The 22,783-nt window shown below is 33.1% G+C and overlaps 1 protein-coding gene across 1 annotated transcript in view; it reads right to left on the bottom strand.

The window, feature by feature from the left end:
- The window catches only part of Cad99C (cadherin 99C), a 114,189-nt gene that overhangs the window by 5,554 nt on the left and 85,852 nt on the right, over window positions 1–22,783 (bottom strand). The window contains exons 4-7 of the mRNA XM_070646628.1: window positions 22,228–22,406; window positions 21,401–21,523; window positions 1,055–1,237; window positions 91–156 (exon numbers count right to left, since the gene is read on the bottom strand). Coding sequence (XP_070502729.1) covers window positions 91–156; window positions 1,055–1,237; window positions 21,401–21,523; window positions 22,228–22,406 — 551 coding nt within the window. The remainder of the gene's footprint in view (window positions 1–90; window positions 157–1,054; window positions 1,238–21,400; window positions 21,524–22,227; window positions 22,407–22,783) is intronic.

Below are 22,783 nucleotides of genomic sequence, written 5' to 3'. Positions count from 1 at the left end.
ATAGATGACTAATGACAAGCGAAAAAACAGCAATTAAAATTTAATTAACGATTCATAAAATTTTGAACAAAAAATATATAAAGTCATTACCGATGCAACAATGGTCAAATAATATCGTTGAATTCGTTCGTAATCCAAGGCCTTGGCCACCGTAACCTAAGTAGCAGAAAAAACAGAGTCGATTTATAATAATGGAAATTAAAGTAGAGATAAATAAATAATAATAATGAAAGGAGATATTTTAAAAGTAAGTAAGTTAATAGGTGTGAAAATGTAAGTTATTATTATGGATTTTGAGTAGTAAAAGGCAGCGCAGCACAACAAACAATGTGAGGTAGATACTGTTGCCCTTGGCGAGATTTTTGGATGATTTTTTGGTGTCTTTTTGGCTGTTTTGTTGATTTTTCTGCTGTTTTGTGGAGAGTACATACGAATTTGTAGCAATTGGGTGAAATGCATAGCTCGAAGTCGAATTTGAGGTCTGGCTGCTATCTCAATCATCACATATTGAAGTATTGATATTGGAGTGTCGGGATGGCAGTATATTCAGCGGAAAAGTAGCAGCTATCCGACGAAGAAGACCGAAGATGCCAATTATCCGTCATTTAGCATTAAGCAAAGCTCTATGTCAGTATTTGGTAGCCAGCTTCGTTAAGATGTTAGCACAGGACATTCAATTCTTGGTATTTCCAAAACACTAGAAATTGCCGCGACACGTAGTTTGGCCAACAATACACTATGTTATCTAGCATTTCCAACAATTTGTCTCAATCAACATCCAAAAATCCACACAAAACCCCCCTAAGGGGACAATCCAAGCAAAAAAAAAAAAACTTGGCAATTTGTTTCACATTGAAAATAATAGCAATAAAAGGCAGTAAATCGACAGGCATCAAGAGAGGAGGTGCAATAAAGAGAAAAAAGTCAATAGCATTGCAAAACAAATTGCCAATTTGCCAATATGTGCTTGCGTGCGTATATAGAAATTTAAAATAATATATAAAGTATAAATAAATAAATAAATATTGTGTGCCGGCCATCGTCATGCACTTACTTGTCCCTGATGTGGATAAGAAATAGCAAATATACCATTGCCATCAGCAACATTTACTGTATCGTTTGAATGTAAAAGGTTCTTTGAACTATCGATGAGAAAATATTCAACTAGTCCATTCACACCAGCATCTTTATCTTGTGCTAGAATATTGCGAAATATTGTGGTACCAATTGGAGTTGACTGTAAAGAAAAAAAGAGTAAAATATATAAGAATTATTCTATTGTTCCAAATTGGATCGTCTCTCTCTCATGTCATTGCGTTCTTATTTCCATTCAGTCATGTTATTTATTATTATAGTCATGCTACATGTGAACAAGCATACGTACAAGTGATAAGAAGCTCAGCAAGAAACTTTTAACAATCCATAAACATGATTTCAGCATTCCTGCTGCTCTTTAATCAGCCAAGAATAATTTTCTTATTTTTTTTGTAGGTTAATCTTAACTTGGAAAAGTCGTGAAACATTTTTAGCAAACAATAATTAAAATGGTAAATAATGAAAATGAGTTGGTGAGGAAGGTTTTGGATGAATTGAAGAATTGAGGCGCAAGACTAATGAGTTTGTCTTGGATCTACTTCATGTAGTTCAAATTTGATAAATCCAGCTTTGATTATTCCAAAATTATTAAATTTAGCATTTCTAAAGCTCAATTCAGCAATTTTTAACTTAATTCTGCAACACTCTACTTAGTTAAGAGTTATTTAACTTCATTTTATTCAATTAAGCACTTTTTAGCACTGCTATTTTTTCTATTTCAGCTCTATTTAGTCTAATTTTGATTAATTTTTTTTGAGTTAATTGTCAAAATTTTGTTCAGTTTAACATTTAAAAGCTCAATTCAGCCATATTTAGCTTTAGTTTGCTTAGTTTAGTAAGTTTCAGCTCAATTCAACATTATTTTGCCTAATTCAGCAATATTGAGTGGTGATTTTCTTAATTCAGCGTTCTTTTTATTCAATTCAGCCGTTTCTAGCTTAATATTCTCTAATTCAGCATTTTTCAGCCCAATTCAGTAGTTTAATATGGCTGAATTCAGCATTTTTCAAGCCCATGTAGCTTTCTATTTTCAATTCAGCAGTTTTTAGCTCAATTCAGCAATATTAAGCTTAACATTGTTCAATTCAGCATTTTTTAGCTCAATTCAGCAATATTAAGCTGTATTTTGCATAATTCACCTCATTTAAGCTTTAACTTCATCTCAAACTGTCTCAACATTTCTCCTCATCTTCCTCAAAACCACTGCTAAACGAGTAAAATGACTAATAAGAAGAAAGAGATAAAATTCTCATGAAGCAGCTAATTAACTTTAATTATTTGTCCTTATTTCGACCATTGAGGTAAACAGCAAAAGCAAAAAGCAAGTAAGATGGAATGTAGTGTAATGTTATGCACAGTACATAGAACATGAAAAACGCGACATGAATCTAAGTGAGTAGAGCTAGTTGAGTGGTTCTTTTTCGGGCTGTTAAGCTTTCTTTTGTTGTTTTATGGTCAAATTGACATTCTGGATGGGTGTGGTGGGATTGGGTATGTGGGGATGAGTGTGTGGTGGGGCTGTTGGGGTTTGGGGTTTGGAATTTTGGGGTTTGCAATTTTGAATGAATTTATAGATTTTTATGATGATTTTTTGAACTAGTTCTGCATTTTGTCAAGTTTAATTTGTAGATATAATGGATTTAGTACACAATAACATGTCCAGAAATGGGTTCGATTCCTAGAAATGAAACTAATGTTTTAACCAATTTGCACGTATCTCCTTTTTGCTCCAAACCTTATTTTTTTATGATTTTTCAAGTTCCGAGTTCAATTCCTCTAAAATTCTATCGCCTTTGAATTAACGACCAAATTAATTCTCAACGGAAACCTTCATTTCATCCGATTTGTAACACTAATTTTCACTTCTCCGTTCAAGGCATTACATTTGCCACTTAATTCAATCGTTTCCATTTCTACAATATTTTAATAATGAAAGAAATTTTCAATTCCATTGCATATTCAGCTTAAAGTCAAATCCCTTTTCGCACACATTTATAGTACAACATAACGGATTAGTATACCTCATGCTGTGCTTTTTTGCATCATCAACAACAACAACAACAAGAGGCCTATAAGTGAAGAAGGAAGTGAAGAAAGGCAAGCGAAAAAAAGAATCTAAAAATTTTAATCTCACTGCATAAATTTTTCATTTTTTTTCTACAAATTCAACATGCGATTAATCTGAAAATGTGCATTCTATATGCATATATATATATGCGCGCCGTAGTTAGGCTGATGCTGACTGGAACACGTGAAAGGCAATGAAAATAAAATAAATTGTCTGTTGCTATATATATAAAATGTTCTGGTACATTGGCATTAGGCATTAGTTGTTGTGCTGTTCATTTCATGATGCGATACACCGAATGAGATATTATTGCAAAAATATAGTAGGAAACGAATATGCAGCATAGGCATAAAGAGAAAAGAGTATGAAGGAGGAAAAAGAAATGAAATTAGAAAGAAATTTGCATTTAAAATGATATTTCAACTTCCTATCTGTATATGCTGGCTTTTGTGGATGGTTTGAAGGGAGTCTGGAGATATGCTGCTTTGAGAAAATTTATTGGAATTTTTTTGAGGCTGAATGGTTTTTGAGAAATCTGCTGTAAAATTCAGTTTGAATTGTAATTTAATTTTCTGAGTAATTTTGGAATTTACAGACTATTACTCATGCAGCATAAAGTAATTGCTAGAGCTTTGTGACGTTGCTATGTTGTCGCGTTGACAGCAAGTCTTATGGATGTCTGTGAGCAACATGACAGCTGTTTTTGGCTCATTTCTACAGCAACAAAGACCATTTTACCATTTTCTTGTCGACTTAGGACTTAAGAGCTTCTATTAGGGATCGAAGTCGACGCGGCTTGACAATCGAGTCGATTTCGAGCTCTAGTTTCTATTTTTAGGATTAAGGACGATTTAGTCGACATGTCGGCATTAAAAACTAGTCAAAAAACCTATCATCTTGTATTAGATGCTCTAACTTATGACTAATACAGCCGAGCAATCTATACCTTAGTGATCATTGGATTATCACTTAATGTAACAGTATGAAGGAACTAAAGACAGTCTGTGACGTAATAAATGACTGACTTCTTACAAGTTATACATCCATAAAACCTCAATTCATACCAAAATTTGGCCACCACTAGCAATAAATCAGCATTAACTTCATCATTCATAAGACACCAATCCCATCTTCATCATTTTACAACCTTATGCATCTCTCTAATCCCACTTCTATTGACAATAATTATCAACTCTCAATTTCACTTTTGCATTTTTACATGCAAATCGCAATAAAAAAGTCTTTTGATTCGTGCCTCTATGTCAAAAAATGTTTTCAAAAGAGCAGATGAGATAATAAAGGCAGCTCCATACAAAATAATAATAATAAAATGTTTTATGATCATGCGACAATAAATTCCACTTTATGTGCCATTAAATCTGTTGAAAGGTTTTGAATATGCAATGTGAGATTTATTGGTATTTGTGGTATTTTGGACAGACTGAATGGATTTAGATTGGGGAATAGTTTGCAGAGATTGAAGTTGACTCAAATGAGGAAGGGTAGCTTATCAGACAAAGAGACTGTTTTTAGGTACCGTAGTGGTCCATATGTGATCACTTTGCCTGTCAGGGCTCTGAATAGGAGCTTTTAGGGCTCAGCACAGAGCTTTTAGGGCTCCGCACAGGAGCTTTTAGGGCACCGCATGTGGATGCTTTACAGGGCCTTGTAAAGCTATTTTGATTAGAGACATTGTAAGCCGCCTATTTTTGGTAGGCATGATCATGTGGTCTATACGCCCAACGCAGTATTCTTGAAAAAGGATATTGATGGAGATAGTGTAGCACTTGGTACTGGCAATTGGCAATGAACAGCCAGCTCTAGAGCCTGTTTAACACGCCGACTGACAGAGAACATTATTCATGGATCACAGCTGATCTGAGCGCCCAATGAAAAAAGCATTGATGCTCACTTTTTTTCCCATATAAACTTCAATTAAAGTTATTTTATTAAAATGACTCAGTAGAAAAAATAAGAAGGCACAGAAGGATTGATTACACAATTGTTGAGCATTTTTCTCTTTATATCCTACAATTTAATGACAATGTGCCATTGAAGAGGCACAAAATGAGACAACAATTTACTTTTTTTTTATTTTTGAAAGCGATCATTTTGCTCTCGGCCACCTATAAATGTCAATTCATTGAGCTTCTCAAGCTACAGAGCAAAAAAATTGTACATAAAAATGGGAAAAACAAATTATTGAAATTGAAAAGTCGCGCAATCATCATCATCATCATAATTTAGCGATACCTTCTCCATTTTCTGTCTTCTCTCCTTTTAACTTTAATGATCATGATGGAGTAGCTATAATAGCAGCACCAGAGGTAATAAAAAATATTTCATGATACAACTGCAGATTTATCTTCACATTATGAATGTACGTATAAATGTTATTGTATAACGACAGATATCTATGACCAACTTTATAGTCAACTTTTCTTTCGGTCTTTTATGTGTGTTGCTTTGGATTATTTTTAATTCATAAAGTCGTTCAATCAATTTTTCATCTATGCGGTTATTGTTGGAGATGGATGCATTTAATTAGGCGATAAAGTGGAATAATGTTGAGGTGGTCTTGTGGTGATTTTGGGTGGAATTTATCAGTTTATGCTTGCTTTTTGCCCATCAGGAGCATAGCTGTTCTGCTAATTGGGGGACTACCTGAGAGACTACCTAGAGGACTGCTTACTACTTGGAGAGGCTACTTGGGGGCTACTTAGAGGACTGCTCAGGAAGCTACTTGGGGGCTACTTACTTGGGGCTACTTGGGGGCTACTTGGAGGGCTACCTGGGGGGCTACTTGGGTGGCAACTTGGGGGCTACCTGGGAGACTACTTGAGGCGCTACTTGGGTGGCTACTTGAGGAGCTGCTTGAGAGACTGCCTGAGAGGCAACCTGGCGGGCTACTTGGAAGGCTACTTTGAGGATTACTTAGGGAGCTGCTTAAGCGGTCCTGAAGGGCTTTTAGGCAGCTTTTGAAAAAAAAAAATGTAAATGGCAAATATAGTGAAAACAATTTTCAATTCATGCATTTAATGTAGGATTCGAACCTTGAGCTTTAAAATTGGTAACTAAATTCCAAAAATCAGTCACTTTTCTCACAATTATTTCTATCCGAATCTGACAAAATCCCCATAATACCCCACAAAATATTAAAAATCGTTATGAATTCACAATATATCCATTCCAATACTCATTTAAAACAGATATATGCGCATAAATGTGAAATAAACAGAAGCTATATTCCGCCATTAACTCCGCTCAAATCTGATGATCTCAATGTTATTGCAAATTTTTTATAAAACTTAAGCACATTCTTTTTAGACAATAAAAATGAAATTATGTATGTCGCTTTCACTCATAAATGTGATCATTGTGAATAGTTATTATTTTCTAAACAAATAAAGCAGCATGCATTCCTTCCCTTTTGTAGTTTAGTTTATTTATGCTTACATTGTAGACAGTATTTTGTGATGTGACAATTCGATAAGAATTTGATGTGATTTTTGTGCTTGGAAAGTTAAAAGCGATCATTTTCCGGTTGTGAAGGTTTTGCTGAGAATTTGCGGATTTTAGTGGGGTTTTGGATTGAGGTTAGAATTGAGGGAATTTGGGAAGCCGAAGTTTGACTCTGAAGCTGACTTGGGGACTACTTGGGGGCTACTTTGGGGACTACTTAAGGGCTCCTTAGAAGAATATTTGGGGGGCTACTTGATGGGGATACTTGGGGAGGGGGGTTCTTGAGGAGCCAATTCGAGGCCACTCGACCAAATGTCAGGTGCATGCCTTCTTGTGGTTACCGCTAAATGTGTCTAAATGCTACCGAGTCCTGTGGTTAGATATGCACTTAAGAGGATATGTTAAAAGCCTATCCAAATCCTCCCTGAAGCATGCCAACCCATCATATACAAACAAAGAAACAGAAGCTATCTACAGCCTACTCTATGTCTATTAGGGAATATTACTTAATCAAGTCAATCCATTACAAGACAATAACAACCAAGTCACCCTTCAATCAACTCCTAATTACTCAAAACAACTCATTTCATTACAGCTATATTTCAATAATCATAAAAAAACGTAACAATTCGTGCAGCAACAAGCCATGAAAACACCTCAAAACCAATTACACCATTGTTCGTGATAATTTTACTACGTAAAAAAAAAGTGACTAATTAATTATCCAATCTATTAATTCTCTTTTCAAACTCTTTTATTGGACTCTGTTTATCGTAATCAAAAGCTTATTATCTCAATAAGACAGCAAGTATTTTTTATTGCTCATAATCAGCAGCACAAACAATATAAATTAAAGTTTATAAAATTGAAATTTAATTATTTTACCAATGGCAATAATAAGTTTTGTGAAAAAAATATTAATTATTGAATAATATTTTAGGTCTTTTTTTGTGGACTTCCAGGTGGAGAAATGGATGAGTTTTTTTGTCAATTTTAATATTTTAGGTATTTTTTGTGGACTTCCAGGTGGAGAAATGGATGAGTTTTTTTGTCAATTTGAGATGAAGATTGTTAAGTTAAAAAATTTAATTTAATGTATTTTTGAGGGTTCAAATCCCAAATACTAATTTTGAAACATTGATGGTTCGGTATTATATTAAGTTGGTTTTTTGCTATTGCTAAGGTTCGATTTCAGTGATTATTTGTCAATAACGTCCAATTCCGGTAGATTCAAGCTTCTCATGAGTCCAGACACTCCAATGTATTGTATTCTACTTACTGTACTTTCATATAAATTCAACAAGTACAGACTGTCTAATTGGAGTGTCTTGCTCTTTCACAATCCTCCATTTGGTAGCCATAAGAGGTTCGTAGTCCATTTGGAATCCCTATAGACCCTTCCTTCTATGTTTAATTCGCTTAATATTCTCTAGACCAAACTAATCACGTGGTAGGCCAAAGAACTCATAGTGTCACACTTGGAATTGGTAATTGGCAAGTGGTAGCCAGCGATAGAGCCAGCTTCAGGTGCCGACTGAGGGAGGCTATGGATCACACTTGATCTGTACGGCCAGCGAAGTAAGTAAGAAAGTAATTCACTGGACACCCGATCAGAGATTCTAGCTAGGAAGTCAGCAATATCCCACAAAATTCAATAATCCAAATTACAAACTTTTTCTTTCACCTTAATGCTCTAATAAATTCATAGTCAACACGCCCGTAAGGTACTTTTAAGCAATAATAAAATAATTTTTTTCACTTATTATTATGGCACATTAGCGAATATGAAAGGCTGAATGAATAAAGTGAAAAGAAGTGAATTCTAAGCGCGGATCAAGTCTACAAAAAAATTTTAAAAATCCATCTATCCATTTTCATCCCCTGTAGGCTATTTGAGAGTAAATTAGCGAGTCCATTAAAGGCACATTTTTTAGCTTTATGAAAGCACTGCTGCCATGACTCATGTTTATTAAATTTTGTATTTCTTTTCATCTCATTTTTCTTGTACATTACATATTGTAGTCGGGATATTTCTGTTATAATGTCATGACTTACAATACGATTCAAATACAAACAGCCACAAAGTGTGCCTTTATATACAATTTTTTTTAAGAACAACAATCATTTCACAGCCAAAACAACGGCTAATAAAGGTAAAGATATGAGACATGAAGCGAGAATGAGGAGAAACAGCAAATAACGACAGAATGAGAGAATTGGCACATAATCCTAGTGTTGTACTGTGCCCAGATTTTTTTTTGCCTTTTTTGCTTTTTGTTTCTCGCTTAAGTGATTCGAATGGTCATTTAGAATCTTTAAATTTGCTGTTTCAAGGGATGGGAAGGTTGCTGGAGGGGTTATCATGGTTTGGTGATTTTTTAGAATTCAATTTTCGAAATTAGGTAGCTGTGCTTAAAGGCATTCTTGCTATAATGGGATGAAAGACTTAAATGAGTGAATTGGATTCGAAATTCAAATTTGAATTGATTTTGGAAAATGAAATTTGAATTTCGAAAGTTAAATTCGAATTTTGAAAGTTAAATTTGAATTTCGAAAGTTAAATTTGAGTTTCAAAAGTGAAATTTAAATTTCGAAAGTCAAATTTCAATTTCGAAATTTAAAATTCTAAAATGGGATTCGAACTTCGAAGATTAAACTTGATTTTCGAAAGTTAAACTTGAATTCAAAATTTAAAATTTAAATTTCGATACTGAAACTTGAATTTCGAAAGTGAAAATTTGAATTTCGGAAGTGAAAAATTGAATTTCGAAAGTTAAATTTGAATTTCGAAACTGAATTTTGAAGGTCAAAATTACAATTCTTACAGTTAATAAAGGAGCCCATCCCTAGACATCCATTTTTCATTTATATCTCCATTGTTGCTATCTGCTTCAACTTCATACGAGAGCAATGAGGTAAGACAATTGACTAACATGTAGCACAGCACACACCACACGCATTAATAACAGTAATACAATGTATGGCATATGAAAGACGATTGAGAATTAATAACTAAGTATCCAGTCTGAACAACTATTTGTAGAATGAATTTATTTTAACCAAATTTAGAATTGGCAGAAAAATTAGTTTTTATAGATTTTTATCTTGTAAAGTTTATGGTTGCAAAAAAATTCAAGATCACGTTTTTTGTCGTGGATTTAAAGGAGCAGCTGACAGATCTTTATGAATTTTAAATTTCACTCTTTTTCGTATATTAAAATTGATGCGATCGCTTATGGACTAAATTGATAATCAAAATTGATTTTCGAACAGGAAGTGCTACATAAACATCCATAAATAGTCAAATGTCTTCGTCGCAAACCAACAAAAGAGCTTTTTTTGGAAATAAAACTTTTCAATATTTCATCAAAATGACAATTTTTTATATTCAGTCGTTCCTATTTTGACTGCTGTCAAGACACATTTTGCACAGTTTTTTATTGAAAAACATGAACTTGTCAATAACATTTCGCAATAAAATTCACCGATTATTAGCAATGAAAGTCTAAGCTAACATTGCAATGCGATGAAGGCCACTCATTAGACATGACATGGCTACCATTACAATATATGATGTTGTCCTAATAACACAATAGTTTAATGAGTGTGGACATTAAACGTGACTGTTTTCTACTTAGAATATTAAAAAGGCGCAGTTTATTTAGTCGTGTGACAGAATAATTGAAGTTTTAAATGCGAAATTGAGAAACATGACGTTTTAACGGCTTTCTATGATTTGAAATTATTACTTAACGTACTTGAAGTTGGCTTCAATTATCAAAACACGTGAATTTTAAATTTTATTAATTAATTAGGGTAAAGAATATAATTTTAATAACAGTGGTAATATAATTTTTAACCAGTGGTATTAACATTTTTTTGGAAATTCTATTTTACACTGCTTTTCACTTCCAGAAAGGTAAATAAATTATGAAAGAATGCTATTAAAATGATATATGTTTAGTTTTATAAAGCTTTTACCTTACTATAACTAAGTTTTATCGATCCAAAAAAAAGAAATACCATAAAAATTCAAGTTTTTACTACAATTTTCAATTAAATATTTTCTTAAGAAATTATCACTGATTCATTTAGGAAGTGGACTAATATGATAAAACAAACCATATATTTTCACAATAATTAGTATTAAACAGTTAAAGTTAATTAGTTTAACTAAAAAATCAGGCACATTTAAAATATGTAAACATTGAATATAATTTTTGTGGTAAAAAATCTAATTTTTGTGGTATTTTTTTGTAAGATTCTAAGAAATTTTTGGTTGATTTTTCCCAAAGATTGATGCTCCCCTATCTCATTTAAAATTTAAAAATTCGTTAAATTTTTTTCAACTTTTTTTTAATTAATTTATCATTTTCCACATGCTTTGCAGACTTATATTGAACTTAAATTAGTTGAATATAAGCCTGATAATAAATTTAGCCAATCTTCTTGAAGAATTAAGCTACAAATTCTCAATTTATTATTACCACAAAAATTAGATTTTTTTACCACAAAAATTATATTTCATACCACAAAAATTATATTCACTAATAAAATCAGTTTTTCACGAAAACTGTTACTTTAGGATAAATTTTGATTAGCTTATAGTAAATTTCCTTGTTTCCGAATATTTTGCCGAAGAAATTGTCCTAAAAGAATTAACACGTGAAAAGTTATAAACTTTTAAAATCTTGAAGATTGAAATTACCACAAAAATTATATTCTTTACCCTAAGTTTAGAACAGTTTAGAAGTGCAATTAATTCATTAATAACAGTTTATTACACTCAATATACTTTAATTAACCAGCAGAATATAAAGTTCAACTCATAATAAGTGTCAAAACAACTTTTTTCACAAGCTCTTTGTTTTTTCTACTTCAAGATCATCAACAAGTCAATTATTTTGACATTTCTGAGAGAAAACTAATCTATTCTTCATCATATCCAGCTTTAAAAAAATCTCCACAAGACCAGCAGATATTCCGTTGAAGTGTCATACTAAATTGTCTACAATCTACTTTCCGGCATATATTTTTACAATCGATTAGACGGGGCTACAAAAAAAGAAATAACATCAAACATGCACGAATAAATCGTTATAGTAGTTTCAACGTACGTTCAGTAAGTGAGTATGATAATTTTACGGTCTTTAATTTAGTTTTACTATAATAACAGTATCACGCCTCTAACATGCTGATCTAGATGCCACCATAGATCGTTTCTTGGGTTTTTTTCTTCTGTTGTGGGGTGTTCTGGATGTTACGTAACAAGCAGTGTGACTTAGTCATGCTATGCTACAAAGAAGGAAATTATCGATGCTGTAAGAAAGTTCTATAAAATTTGAGATACCACTTTCCTAAAAGGCTATGATCATACTTTGATGGCTCAGAGAGACCAATTCGGTACCCAAAAATGGCATATTTGCCTGTTAGGGCTTACTGCTACATAACATCCAAATATACCCATTGCTGCTACTTACTCATGCATGTTTGTTGTCGCTTACATTACAGCATTGTAATGTAGCTTTTATTTCACTCGCTATAATTTTAATTGTAAGATTCTAGGAAGAAGATGTTGGATATGATGACGAAGACATGATGATGATGACGATAGGTAGCAAGGGAGAGTGCAAAATAGAGTGAACGTCCAAATTACCGTTAAGTTTCTGCTAATATCTCAACAGAAGAAATCCATTTAATGGCAATAATCTCGCGAACAAAAAAAATGTGTTTTGAGACATGAAGGAAGGCATTAAGTTTGAATATTAAATTAGTATATTGATTGTGAGATCAGAAGTTATACATATAAAGCTATGAATCTTATTCCCGTTAATAATACACATTAAATGTTTATTAAGCAAATAAAATAAAAAGTGTGAAATGCGTACGTTCATAATCACATTTCTTACTTAACGCTTCAAGTACTTTTAATGCTTGTTGCTACTTGGCTTGAAGACAAGACGATTTAAGTCAATAAGCAGAATTTCCTCACACGGAAAATTACTCAATCAAAAGTACATGTAGTTAACTAATTATTTCACTTTACATGTGAAATAACTCGTGCTTAAATTAAAATGGACTTTTTTTATGGCCTGGGCATTTATTGATTTTATGGCGCTGCTGATTTTTGAAGGGTTTATTAAACATAGAATTGTACTTGTGTGTAAATGCTACTTGATTAAGATAAACTCATTTGTATTGGAATGAGGTAATGGCTTTGTGGTAATGATCGGAGAGATAATACTAGAGTTGAGGTGATTATACACTTTACTAGGCACGATTAGATGCTATAGAGGTTGATAAGAGGTGAATTAAGTAGCAAAAATCGGTAAATCGATCCGAAATTCGGCATGAACCCGGTTTGAATCCAGCACCCCTGTTTTAATCTGAATGCTCATTTTTGATAGGATAACGCTTTATTGCATGACAGGGTGTATTCTAAACTAAAAAGGGGATTTTGCTACGTCCCTGCTAAATAGTTCTTTGACTTATCAACCCGTGTAGAACAAGGCGTCATCACGGCTATGAATGTGGATAATGAACATCGTTGTACCAGGTTCTAGCCAAATGCTGCCTTACACCAGCCTAGTACCATCCAAATCCAACATTTTCACTTATATTCCTCACTTAAAGCTGGGATTCTGTTGGTCAGTATTCTCCTAATCCCATAAAAACTCTTACTAATCTTGCGAATAAAAATAACCACTTAAATCCCCATATTAAGACATTAAATAACTATAAAGCACTGCTTAAGTCATCCACAGAAATCATACTTGTAAATTTCTTTGCAAACTGTTGACTTGTTTGCATTATAAATTGACTGGAAAAAAGTGATGACTCAAGTGAATCACATTAATATTAATTTAACTCTTTTTATTTCTCCGAAGAAGAAAATTGCTTAATGTATCAAAATTTTTCATGCATGCTTGTTGATTTCGAGAGCTTGAAGGTCGCATGGTAGTAATAAAAGAAATGAAGTCACGATGTTGATGAATGTATGACTTTGTTGCATTGATTTCTTGGTAATATTTGATGAGGATTTCTTTGGAAGGAATTATTAGTTGAGGATTATGGTTTTGGGTGGCTGGAGATAAGTGAGATGCTGTGGATTTGGATGAGATTGAAAAAGGAATTGGAGCTTTGGGGCACTTTTGGATTAAAGGAACGTGTCGTGGACTTGTGGCATGAATAATCGGAGTAAGAACAATACGATCAACTTCGCTGGCTGTACAGATCAATTGTGATCCATAGGGTCACTTATATGTCATCTGAAATCGGCTCTATAGCTGGCTAGTGCTTGCCAACTTCCAATATAAAATGCAATACTGTCTCTATCAACTATACCTGACTCCTATGAGTTTAATTTGTGAATGTAATATTAATAGAACGGACCTTAACGACGTAAAACGTTACGGATCAATAATAAACACGTGCTGTCCCTGTAGCACGTCCTAGAGTTATCCTTGACAACCTAAACACAATAGTCTTCAGATACCCATGTCATTTCACGATAAATCTCAATTTTGTGTACAACAAACTGCCTCGATTTCCAATGAAAATCCTACAACAACTTCCAAACCAAATCTCAATCAAGACACAGTAACATTCTCCCTAATTTCCATAACAAATTCATTAAAACATGCACATAAAAATAAAATTTCCTTATTGCCAAAATCATTTCGTTAAAGCCCAAAAACAGCAACACACGAACAAAAATTCCTTTCCACCATCCATTAACATGAGCCAACAAGTAACTAATAACAAGCAATAAATCTCCCCAACTTCATCAAAAAAGCATGTATGCTGCCATTGAATTAATCTAGAAAACCATAAAAATTCCAAAGCACGACTCAAATATTCTCGTACCTAACTTTATTTTTTGTTAAATGTCTAATTGAAATTACATGTTTCACATATTGCACTGACTTTTAAAAGTCATAACAGAAAGTGAGATCATTTTCATCTTGTTGCAGACACCATGATCAGCATATGAATGTAGCATGACAAAAGCTCTAAAGCAAATGTGTTTATGTTGCGTGGCAAATTGTGAAAAACGTCGAAATTTTTCGCTACCATTGATACTATTTCGTAGCAGTGCATGTTGTGGCAAATGATAATCAATTAACAGTCGTGGTAAGAAAGTGAAATACAAGGGATTGCAACATTGTATAAACAAATAAAGGAGAAACTAAAAAGAAGAGGAATTGACTCACATCGTGTGATGAAGAAATGAAATATTTTATTCAATTAATCTCAAAAATGTACCGTGAAGGGCAAAGCGTGTAAACTGCATATATTATAAGCCTTGGAAATAACATACGTTGAGATTGTAGGAGATGGAAAGCAATCCTTTTGTAATGAAATTCTATCGCACACCTTATAAATGGATGAGAAATTCACGACTTTTGTGTGGAATTTTTTGGGTTTCTTAACAAGGTTGATCGAGAAGATGATTAAGTTCTTACTTTGGAGGTAGATTGTGCGATTCTGGATCAATTAATCACTTACTTACTTCCTTTGTGGCCGTACAGATCAATTGTGATCCATGGCCTCCCTCAATCTATGTCATCTGGATCGATAAATTTCACAATAATTCTGATTGTATCTTGCAGAACTTAATGGTGGAGTTAGGACACCTTTATGCTATATATTAACCCATATTAACGTTTTAGATTCAAAAGGACAACATCGAAGTCTATGTTTAAGGTTACTATCTGATCGGGACATGGAAAGAACCGCCAAAAATACAGCACTACAGCACTAAAGCGCACAAAAGCTACTTGGCACAGAACAGTAATGAAAGAATATCAGCTCAATGTGCGGACAGAGAATTTGTACAAACTAGGTGACAGAGTCAGCAACAGAGTCAGATGAAAAGCCTTTTGTTGTAACCTAAGCTCCATATGTTGTTCTCAAGTGTTGCAGTCTTGATTTGAATAATTTGTACTAATGGTAAGTCAAAGTTACGAGATTATACAGCACAATTGAAGTCAGATAGATAGATTTGAATCAAAGACATATTCAGGAGGGGTATTTGGGTCAAACCCCTACCTCTACTTCCTTTCAGGAAACCCACCAACTTCAACCCTGTTAACATGTGTATAAAATCCAACAATTGCATAAAAATCGACTCAAATGAGCAGATTTAGACTGAGCACAGCATCATTGACATTTTGTCTACTGCCTCGAGTAGCTCGATGCTTCAAATCTCATATTTCCCATTAAAACGCTCCCTAGCGACTAGATTGTCCCACTTAAGTCAACTACAAATTACCTTACACCAAGTTCTCCAACATAAACTACTCAATTTACCTTCCAACATACAATTCTCTGATTATCGACATTACCAGCTTCATACTCAATTAATAAACCCATCGATGCAGCACATGTCATTTCACTTTTTACGAAATTAAACCTTAAAATAAAAGTGAATGTAGTTTTCCGTCCAAATTATCATGTTAATTTGTCTCCTTATTAAAATGCATTTCTTCTTCATCATCCAACAACCATTTCTCACGTACTTCATGCTTATTAAATTAAAAATCGATTGTATTGAAAACAAAAGTAAAAAATGAATTAACAACAACAAACATTCACATGAGTAGTAATAACATATTGCACCACAAGCATCATCTCGCATGCGATCAGAATGAAAGGAAACGAGAAATGAGAAAAAAAAGTAAGAAATAGACGAGAATTAACAATAGCGATTGACCTTTGCAATGATTGTATTGTTGAACATAAATCAATAAAATTGGAAGAGATTTCTTCTTCTCAGCTTTGAATTGTTATTGATAAATGACCGATGAGGTGGCATCGGTGACCTATTGGAGTTTGTAATTTGGTGAATGTGTTTTTGTAGATATTGGGTGTTGTTAGGTGAGTGGTAAAATGGGAGTTGGAAGCAATTCTGGGAATGGATTTGATGGAAGGAATGAGTCTATGATTGTATTGCTTACTTACTTAGCTGGTCTAGCTGATCAAATGTGATCCATGACCTCTCATAAGTGTCGCTTGAAGCTGGCTCTATAGCTGGCTTCCAAGTACAACACTATCCCTATAGATAGCCTACTTCCAAGAGTTCTTAGACTGTCTAAGAGTCAATGATTGTATTATGGTTTGGCAAACAACTGTAGGTCTGTATTGCTTGCAATTTAGTTGCACAGGCCTGTATCTCATAGTTCATCCAAGGCTTGAATTATGCAATTTTTGTCTGAAAGCCTGGTTTGATTAGTGTCTAGGAGGACGAAGAAGACGTCGAAGACGTAGTGGACGAAGTCGATTTGAATTTTCTATGGAATCAAGTCGAATTGAGTTGACTTCGAACTTTGGTGTCAACCAATTGGTTTTAAAGTCTCAATGGCTTTTGCTAGGGACACCCCGAGGCAAACAAAATTAAGTCAAACAATATTCAGTTTTCAACTATTTTAGGTCATAAAATCAACAGTAGACATGAAGAACTGATCAAATTTTGTCAAAATTGTCAAAAACTGTCATAAATTTATCAAAAATTATCAAAAAATGATCAAAATTATCGAAAAATTAACAAAATTTGTCAAAAAATGATCAAAAGTGGTCGAAACTGTTTGAGAATTCCACAACATTAGCTATGCCAGACGACAATCAGCAATAGCTTACATAAAAGCAAACCTAGAGCAGCTATAATTAACAATTGATCAATAAACCTCCCGTAATATGCACGTAAGTCGTTATCTACAGTTATCTACCATATTATGTCCATGAAGACCAAACTTAATGACTAAGGATGTCTAAAGCAAAGATCCACATCCCTCATTGAGTAAGAATGTCTCCATCCTGGTCTCCACAATAATTCATAAATACTATAATTTTAACACTTTCCATATCCAATATTTCATAACCTTATTTAAATATAGTTTAAACTCAGTATCAACAGCAGATAAGTTGTGCAACTAAATGAATGCTGATTTCTTACTCAAATAACTATAATTACAGCATTTTGTAAGAATTATAACGACGTCAACAAGAAGAGAACTGATTGTAGCTATTTAATTAAATACATTGATAATAATCATTCAATTATTCTTACGTAAAAATGGCCATGTTTCGATTAATAAATGCCATTATTGAAATAACAAATAGTTAAATTAATCATCATATGTATCCAAGCATGTACATTGTTTACATCCTAGCATATTCAATCATTTTCACTACGAAACTATAATTTTCGCTTATGCATCAAGGTTTAAAGCCATATCGAAAAGTTTCATGGAATTTTACTTTATCTCCACTGACTGTGTTCTGTTCCAGCATCTTTTGAACCGATTGCATCGACCATCAGTGTTGGGCTGAGTGTGCCGCATATTTATATACACATAGCAGAAGCAGAATAAGATCTAGTTTCGCACATATAAATTAAAAGAATGTTAAACTTAATATGATGAATAGTTGTGGCTTGTTTCAATATAAACAACATTTTCGATTCTTTATTCTTGATTAAAAATAAAGAAAATATCTCATTGGGAAGTTGGGTTGGTATGAAATGAAGCGCATTTGAGTGGAAATGGAATAGGAAGGAATGGCAGGCATTTTAGAGGATTTTAAAAGGATGTTCTTATGGTTTCCGAAAGTCTCGGCTTCGACTGAATTGCCGAGACCAATACTGAGACTGGTACTGTCAATTAGACCAAGACTACAAGAGAATTCTCGAATTCTCAGCCATGACAAATCTAGAAATTTGAAATTCATTAGATATTGCTTCAAGAGTTAGATCAGTGATGTCCAAACTGTGAGCAATGGTCACATGAACTATATACCAAGTGCAGATTCGATCGTGTCTCATTACCAAGGTGTACTGTGGCACCAAAAAGTCTGAAAAACAGTTGAGTTTGTCTCTAATTCTCCAAACAAGACAAAACTACCACAAATTGACATTCTTATAATCTATCAATGCATACACATAAAAGAGTCTTTTACACCTTCTTCTGAGAAAATTTGTTTCAATATTTCTTTCTGCTTTCGATAATATTTGTATCTGCTGTGATTATTAGCAGAAATTTCAAAGACATTAATTATTGGTTTTCAAATTGACTTAATGTCTTTCCATCCTAATCGACGATAGAATCTATTGATCTTATTCAGTGGTCAATAATCTTTTATGAGCTATGGTAGCCTCCATCAAACTCGCACACGGTATAAAATTCACGGCATTTCACATTTGTTGGCCACCACTAGCCACTAGGTTGACACTTGAGATGATTTTGAGATCATTTTTGTCATTCTGTTTGATAATTTTGACTTATTATCATTGCTTAAGGTTGCGAATAAGTTGAAAAATCCAAATCTTTGTTCAAATGCTTAGATTTTTGTAAATGAAGTGCTCTTATAATCGACCATGCCTTCTTCAACACGGAAGTTGATAACATAGGTAGTTCTTTTATCATTTGAACATCGTGAATCGCTTGCCCTGTGCGGTATCGGTTGAAGCTTGCCACCAAGGAGTGCGTTGACTCATAGAATTTTGGACAACACAGGTATAAAGTCAAAATTCTTGGATATTCCCCAAAAAATTCGCTTCAAACCCCAGAATTCCAACTCATTTATGTAACTAACAGCTAATCTCATGGCAGAAAAAAAAAATAATATTTTTCTTGCTCCGCGTCTCAGCCCACATTTACAAATTGAATTCCTTTGAAAGATCTATCTATGTATCTATATCTCGTTCCTTCTTTCTGTCTCTCTATAATAATATTAATTTTTATTTTTTCCTTCATATTTTTATTTATTTACCATGGTAAAATATGTATACACGATTGTATACTTTTAGTTAATTGAAAAAGTCATATAATATGGGAGATATGAATTTACACGGCAAGCGATATTTTTTTTTTTTTGTAAGTTTTCAATTTCATTCCTTTCATTGATTTTTCGCGTCGTGTGAAAAGGTCTAATGTGTCTCATTCAATTGTTCCTTCTAATATTTATTGAGCTGTTGTTATTTTCACATAAAAGTTCAAGATTCTTTTTATTGGAATTTCCAGCCATCTTCTAAGTAAATGTCGATTAACTATTGTCAATATTTTGTCAAATTAAATCAAAAAATCTTTAATATAGAGCATTTAATAATGAAACAGGATGTTATCGAATTTGTGGTTAGCAAATTATTGAAATGAGACTTAATTTTGTATCAATATTTGATATTTTTTTTATCGATGTTGGAGATCTCATGGGATTTAGATCGGTTAGATGAGATAAGCTAATTAATGACTTAGGAAATATATTATCGAATCTAGAGCAATAATTTTGTTTGTTTTTGCATATTTTTTGGTTAGTTTGAAGTTTTGTAGACAGATTGGAGCTTATTTGAATTGATTATGAATAATTATGTTAATAGATTAGGTTTGGATGGCAGGAATATGAATTTTAAGCAATTATTGCATAAAAATTCAGAAATTCATAACTTAATTCAGCGATATTAACTTAATTCAGCATCATTAATGATTAATTCAGAATTTATTTATATAAATTCAACTCCTAATACTTCAATTCAGCAAATATATCAATGTTTCTAGCATATAGAAGATGAATATTATACTTATCAGGTAAATTTAGCTCTTATCATTAAAATTCAACATTTTCAGTACTTCATTAAGCAAAAAACACTTTTAGAATAAATTTATCATCTTCAGTACTTTAATGAGTTGCTATTCGCTAAATTCAGCAATTTTCGAAAAAAATTTAGCAAGTTTAGTGCTTCAGTGAATTTTAATTAGCTGAATTTAGCACTTTAATGATCAATTTTAGTGAGTTCAGTGCTTCACTGAGTTCTAACTGTCTGAATTTAGCACTTTTTGAACCAATTTAGCCAATGAGTTATAATCAGCTAAATTCAACACTTTTCGAATAAATTTAGAAAGCTCACTGCTTCAATGAGCTGAATTCACCCAATAATACTTGGATTAAGAAAACACATTCCTTTATCAGGCTGATTTAAGCCTTTATCTGGGGAATTAAGCTCTTGTTATTCAAATATAGCAATTTCAGAACTTTATTTAGCATTTAGAAGGTAAATTCAACAAATTCAGCACTTTAGACAGCATTTAGAAGTTAAAGTTAGCAAGTTTAGCACTTTATTCATCAGTTCTTACTTGAATTCAGCACCCAATGCTTCAATGTATCGATTAAAAATCAAAACTCTAGTGTTACACAACCCATATTAGCATTAGACCTCATAACTCAATCATTTAAAAATCTCAATGACAAGGAAATCGAACAAGATTACAAAAATAACTTTTCAGTCATCATAAAATAATCAATTATTCCTCTAAATTTAAATAAAAATTTTATTTTTTTTTCCTTTTCATTGAATCAGATTAATTTACTCATTGATTTATTTCTGTCAATTAAACATGAAAACAACGAGTACTCGTCTCGCACGTAACTCCAACACCACACGTGTGCGTGCTTCAAAAAAAAAAGCTTCAAACTCGTTTGTCTCTCAAAATACAGTAAGATTTACATAGTCACTGTCAATCAATATCGATTGAATATTAAAATAATTTTTTATTCGTATGGGAATTGAATTCGCAAAAAGCAGTCAAAAAGAATTAAATAAAATCTCGATCAAATCGACTTAATTAATTCATATATTTCAATGTCCGCTATTTTTGCGATTGAATCAAGCACATGGAAAGAATTCTTATTTTTTCGTAGACATTTAGGCGTTTCATTGATGGAATAAGAACGACATAACAGAGAGAGAAAGAATAAAATGAAATAATCATTATTGGTACTTACCTCAGGTACGGTCGTCTCATATGGCGTATTTACAAATACTGGTGGATTATCATTAACATCAGATACACGAACGATAATCGGAATGTTTCGATTACGACGTGTCGATTGAATTGTGCATGATATCTGTAAGAATGTAAATTGAATTATTTGGATTCTTGGTAGAGTGACTGTGCAGGTAGATAAAGAGTTGCATTGAGTGGATATCTTGACATATTGTCTAGTTCTTAACTTCATAGACTTAAGGTTGGCTAATGACACCTAACAGACCGTTAAGAGACCGCTTTCAGGTACCGTGGTGGTTTATCTGTTCCATGAAAGCAAGCGCTATGTCCAATAGGTCCAAAATGTGTCATTAGTCGACTTGTAGGTTGACTGACCACTAGGAGGCTAGATAGCAAAGAATAGTGAACATCTGAAGTGATCTCGACTATAATTGAAAGTATAAACAGCCGCAATCTATGGATATAGGTAAGCGCTTGGGTATACCTTACTTATGTACAACAAAAGCTGCTTCCGATAACTCAAGATGTCAAAATACTAAGAAATGTAGCCTTGGGACAGTGTATTGCCGGTTTAGAGTCGTTTCTAATTCGAAACCAGCTTAACACTGCCCTAACCCCAGCCTAGCATCAGATTTTATCCACTTGTTCTTTCCAGATGATTACAATAGTCCTCAATTGGGCAACAATGCTTTTTAATTACTTAAAAGCAAGCTAATGTCCAGTGAATAACCTTTTCTACCGTATTTTTATCCACTCAAGCTCTAGAAGCTTCTCAATCACCAACTCTTTCTCTATACAGTTAAAATCCCACTCCAATTGACATACCTGAAATACTATGTGACTTAAATTATCCTTATCTCGATCGAGAGGCTTCAAAAGTTGCAGTGTCTTGCCGCTTAACGAAAAGATTGGCTCAGTCTTTTGAAAAACTAATTCTAATGATATCTCAGTTTCTGGATCGCCATAAATCGGCAGTTCTGGTGGTGATGTTTGCTGTCCAATTACTATGGGAAAAATAATAAAACAAAAGAAGTTAGTGATGAGAAATTAGCATTAATTTATGTTGATAATAATAGCTGAGAATAAAAAATAATGAGACAATTTTGCACTAATAAGGCAAAATATTATTGAAATAATAGACAAGACATAAGCGCACATATTTATGTGAGTGAATGGATCACGATTGTTTATAATTTTCATCTTTACAAGGATTAGACAAGTTGAATGATGAAGCTGAGAAGGTTATTATAGCGAATTTAATTGACATGATTTGGATTTGTATGAGGAGCTGAAATAGGCTGCACCAAATAGCTCAAGATCCGCTTGACACTGGCATGGTGTCGGATTTAAATCGAAATTCGCATCAAATCAGAGGAGTGTC

This window comes from Chironomus tepperi, unplaced genomic scaffold (genome assembly GCF_022539635.2).
Source record: "Chironomus tepperi strain 1889 unplaced genomic scaffold, CSIRO-AGI_Ctep_v1 contig_364, whole genome shotgun sequence".
Classification (NCBI taxonomy): domain Eukaryota; kingdom Metazoa; phylum Arthropoda; class Insecta; order Diptera; family Chironomidae; genus Chironomus; species Chironomus tepperi.
This window is presented reverse-complemented; position numbering and strand designations above follow the sequence as displayed.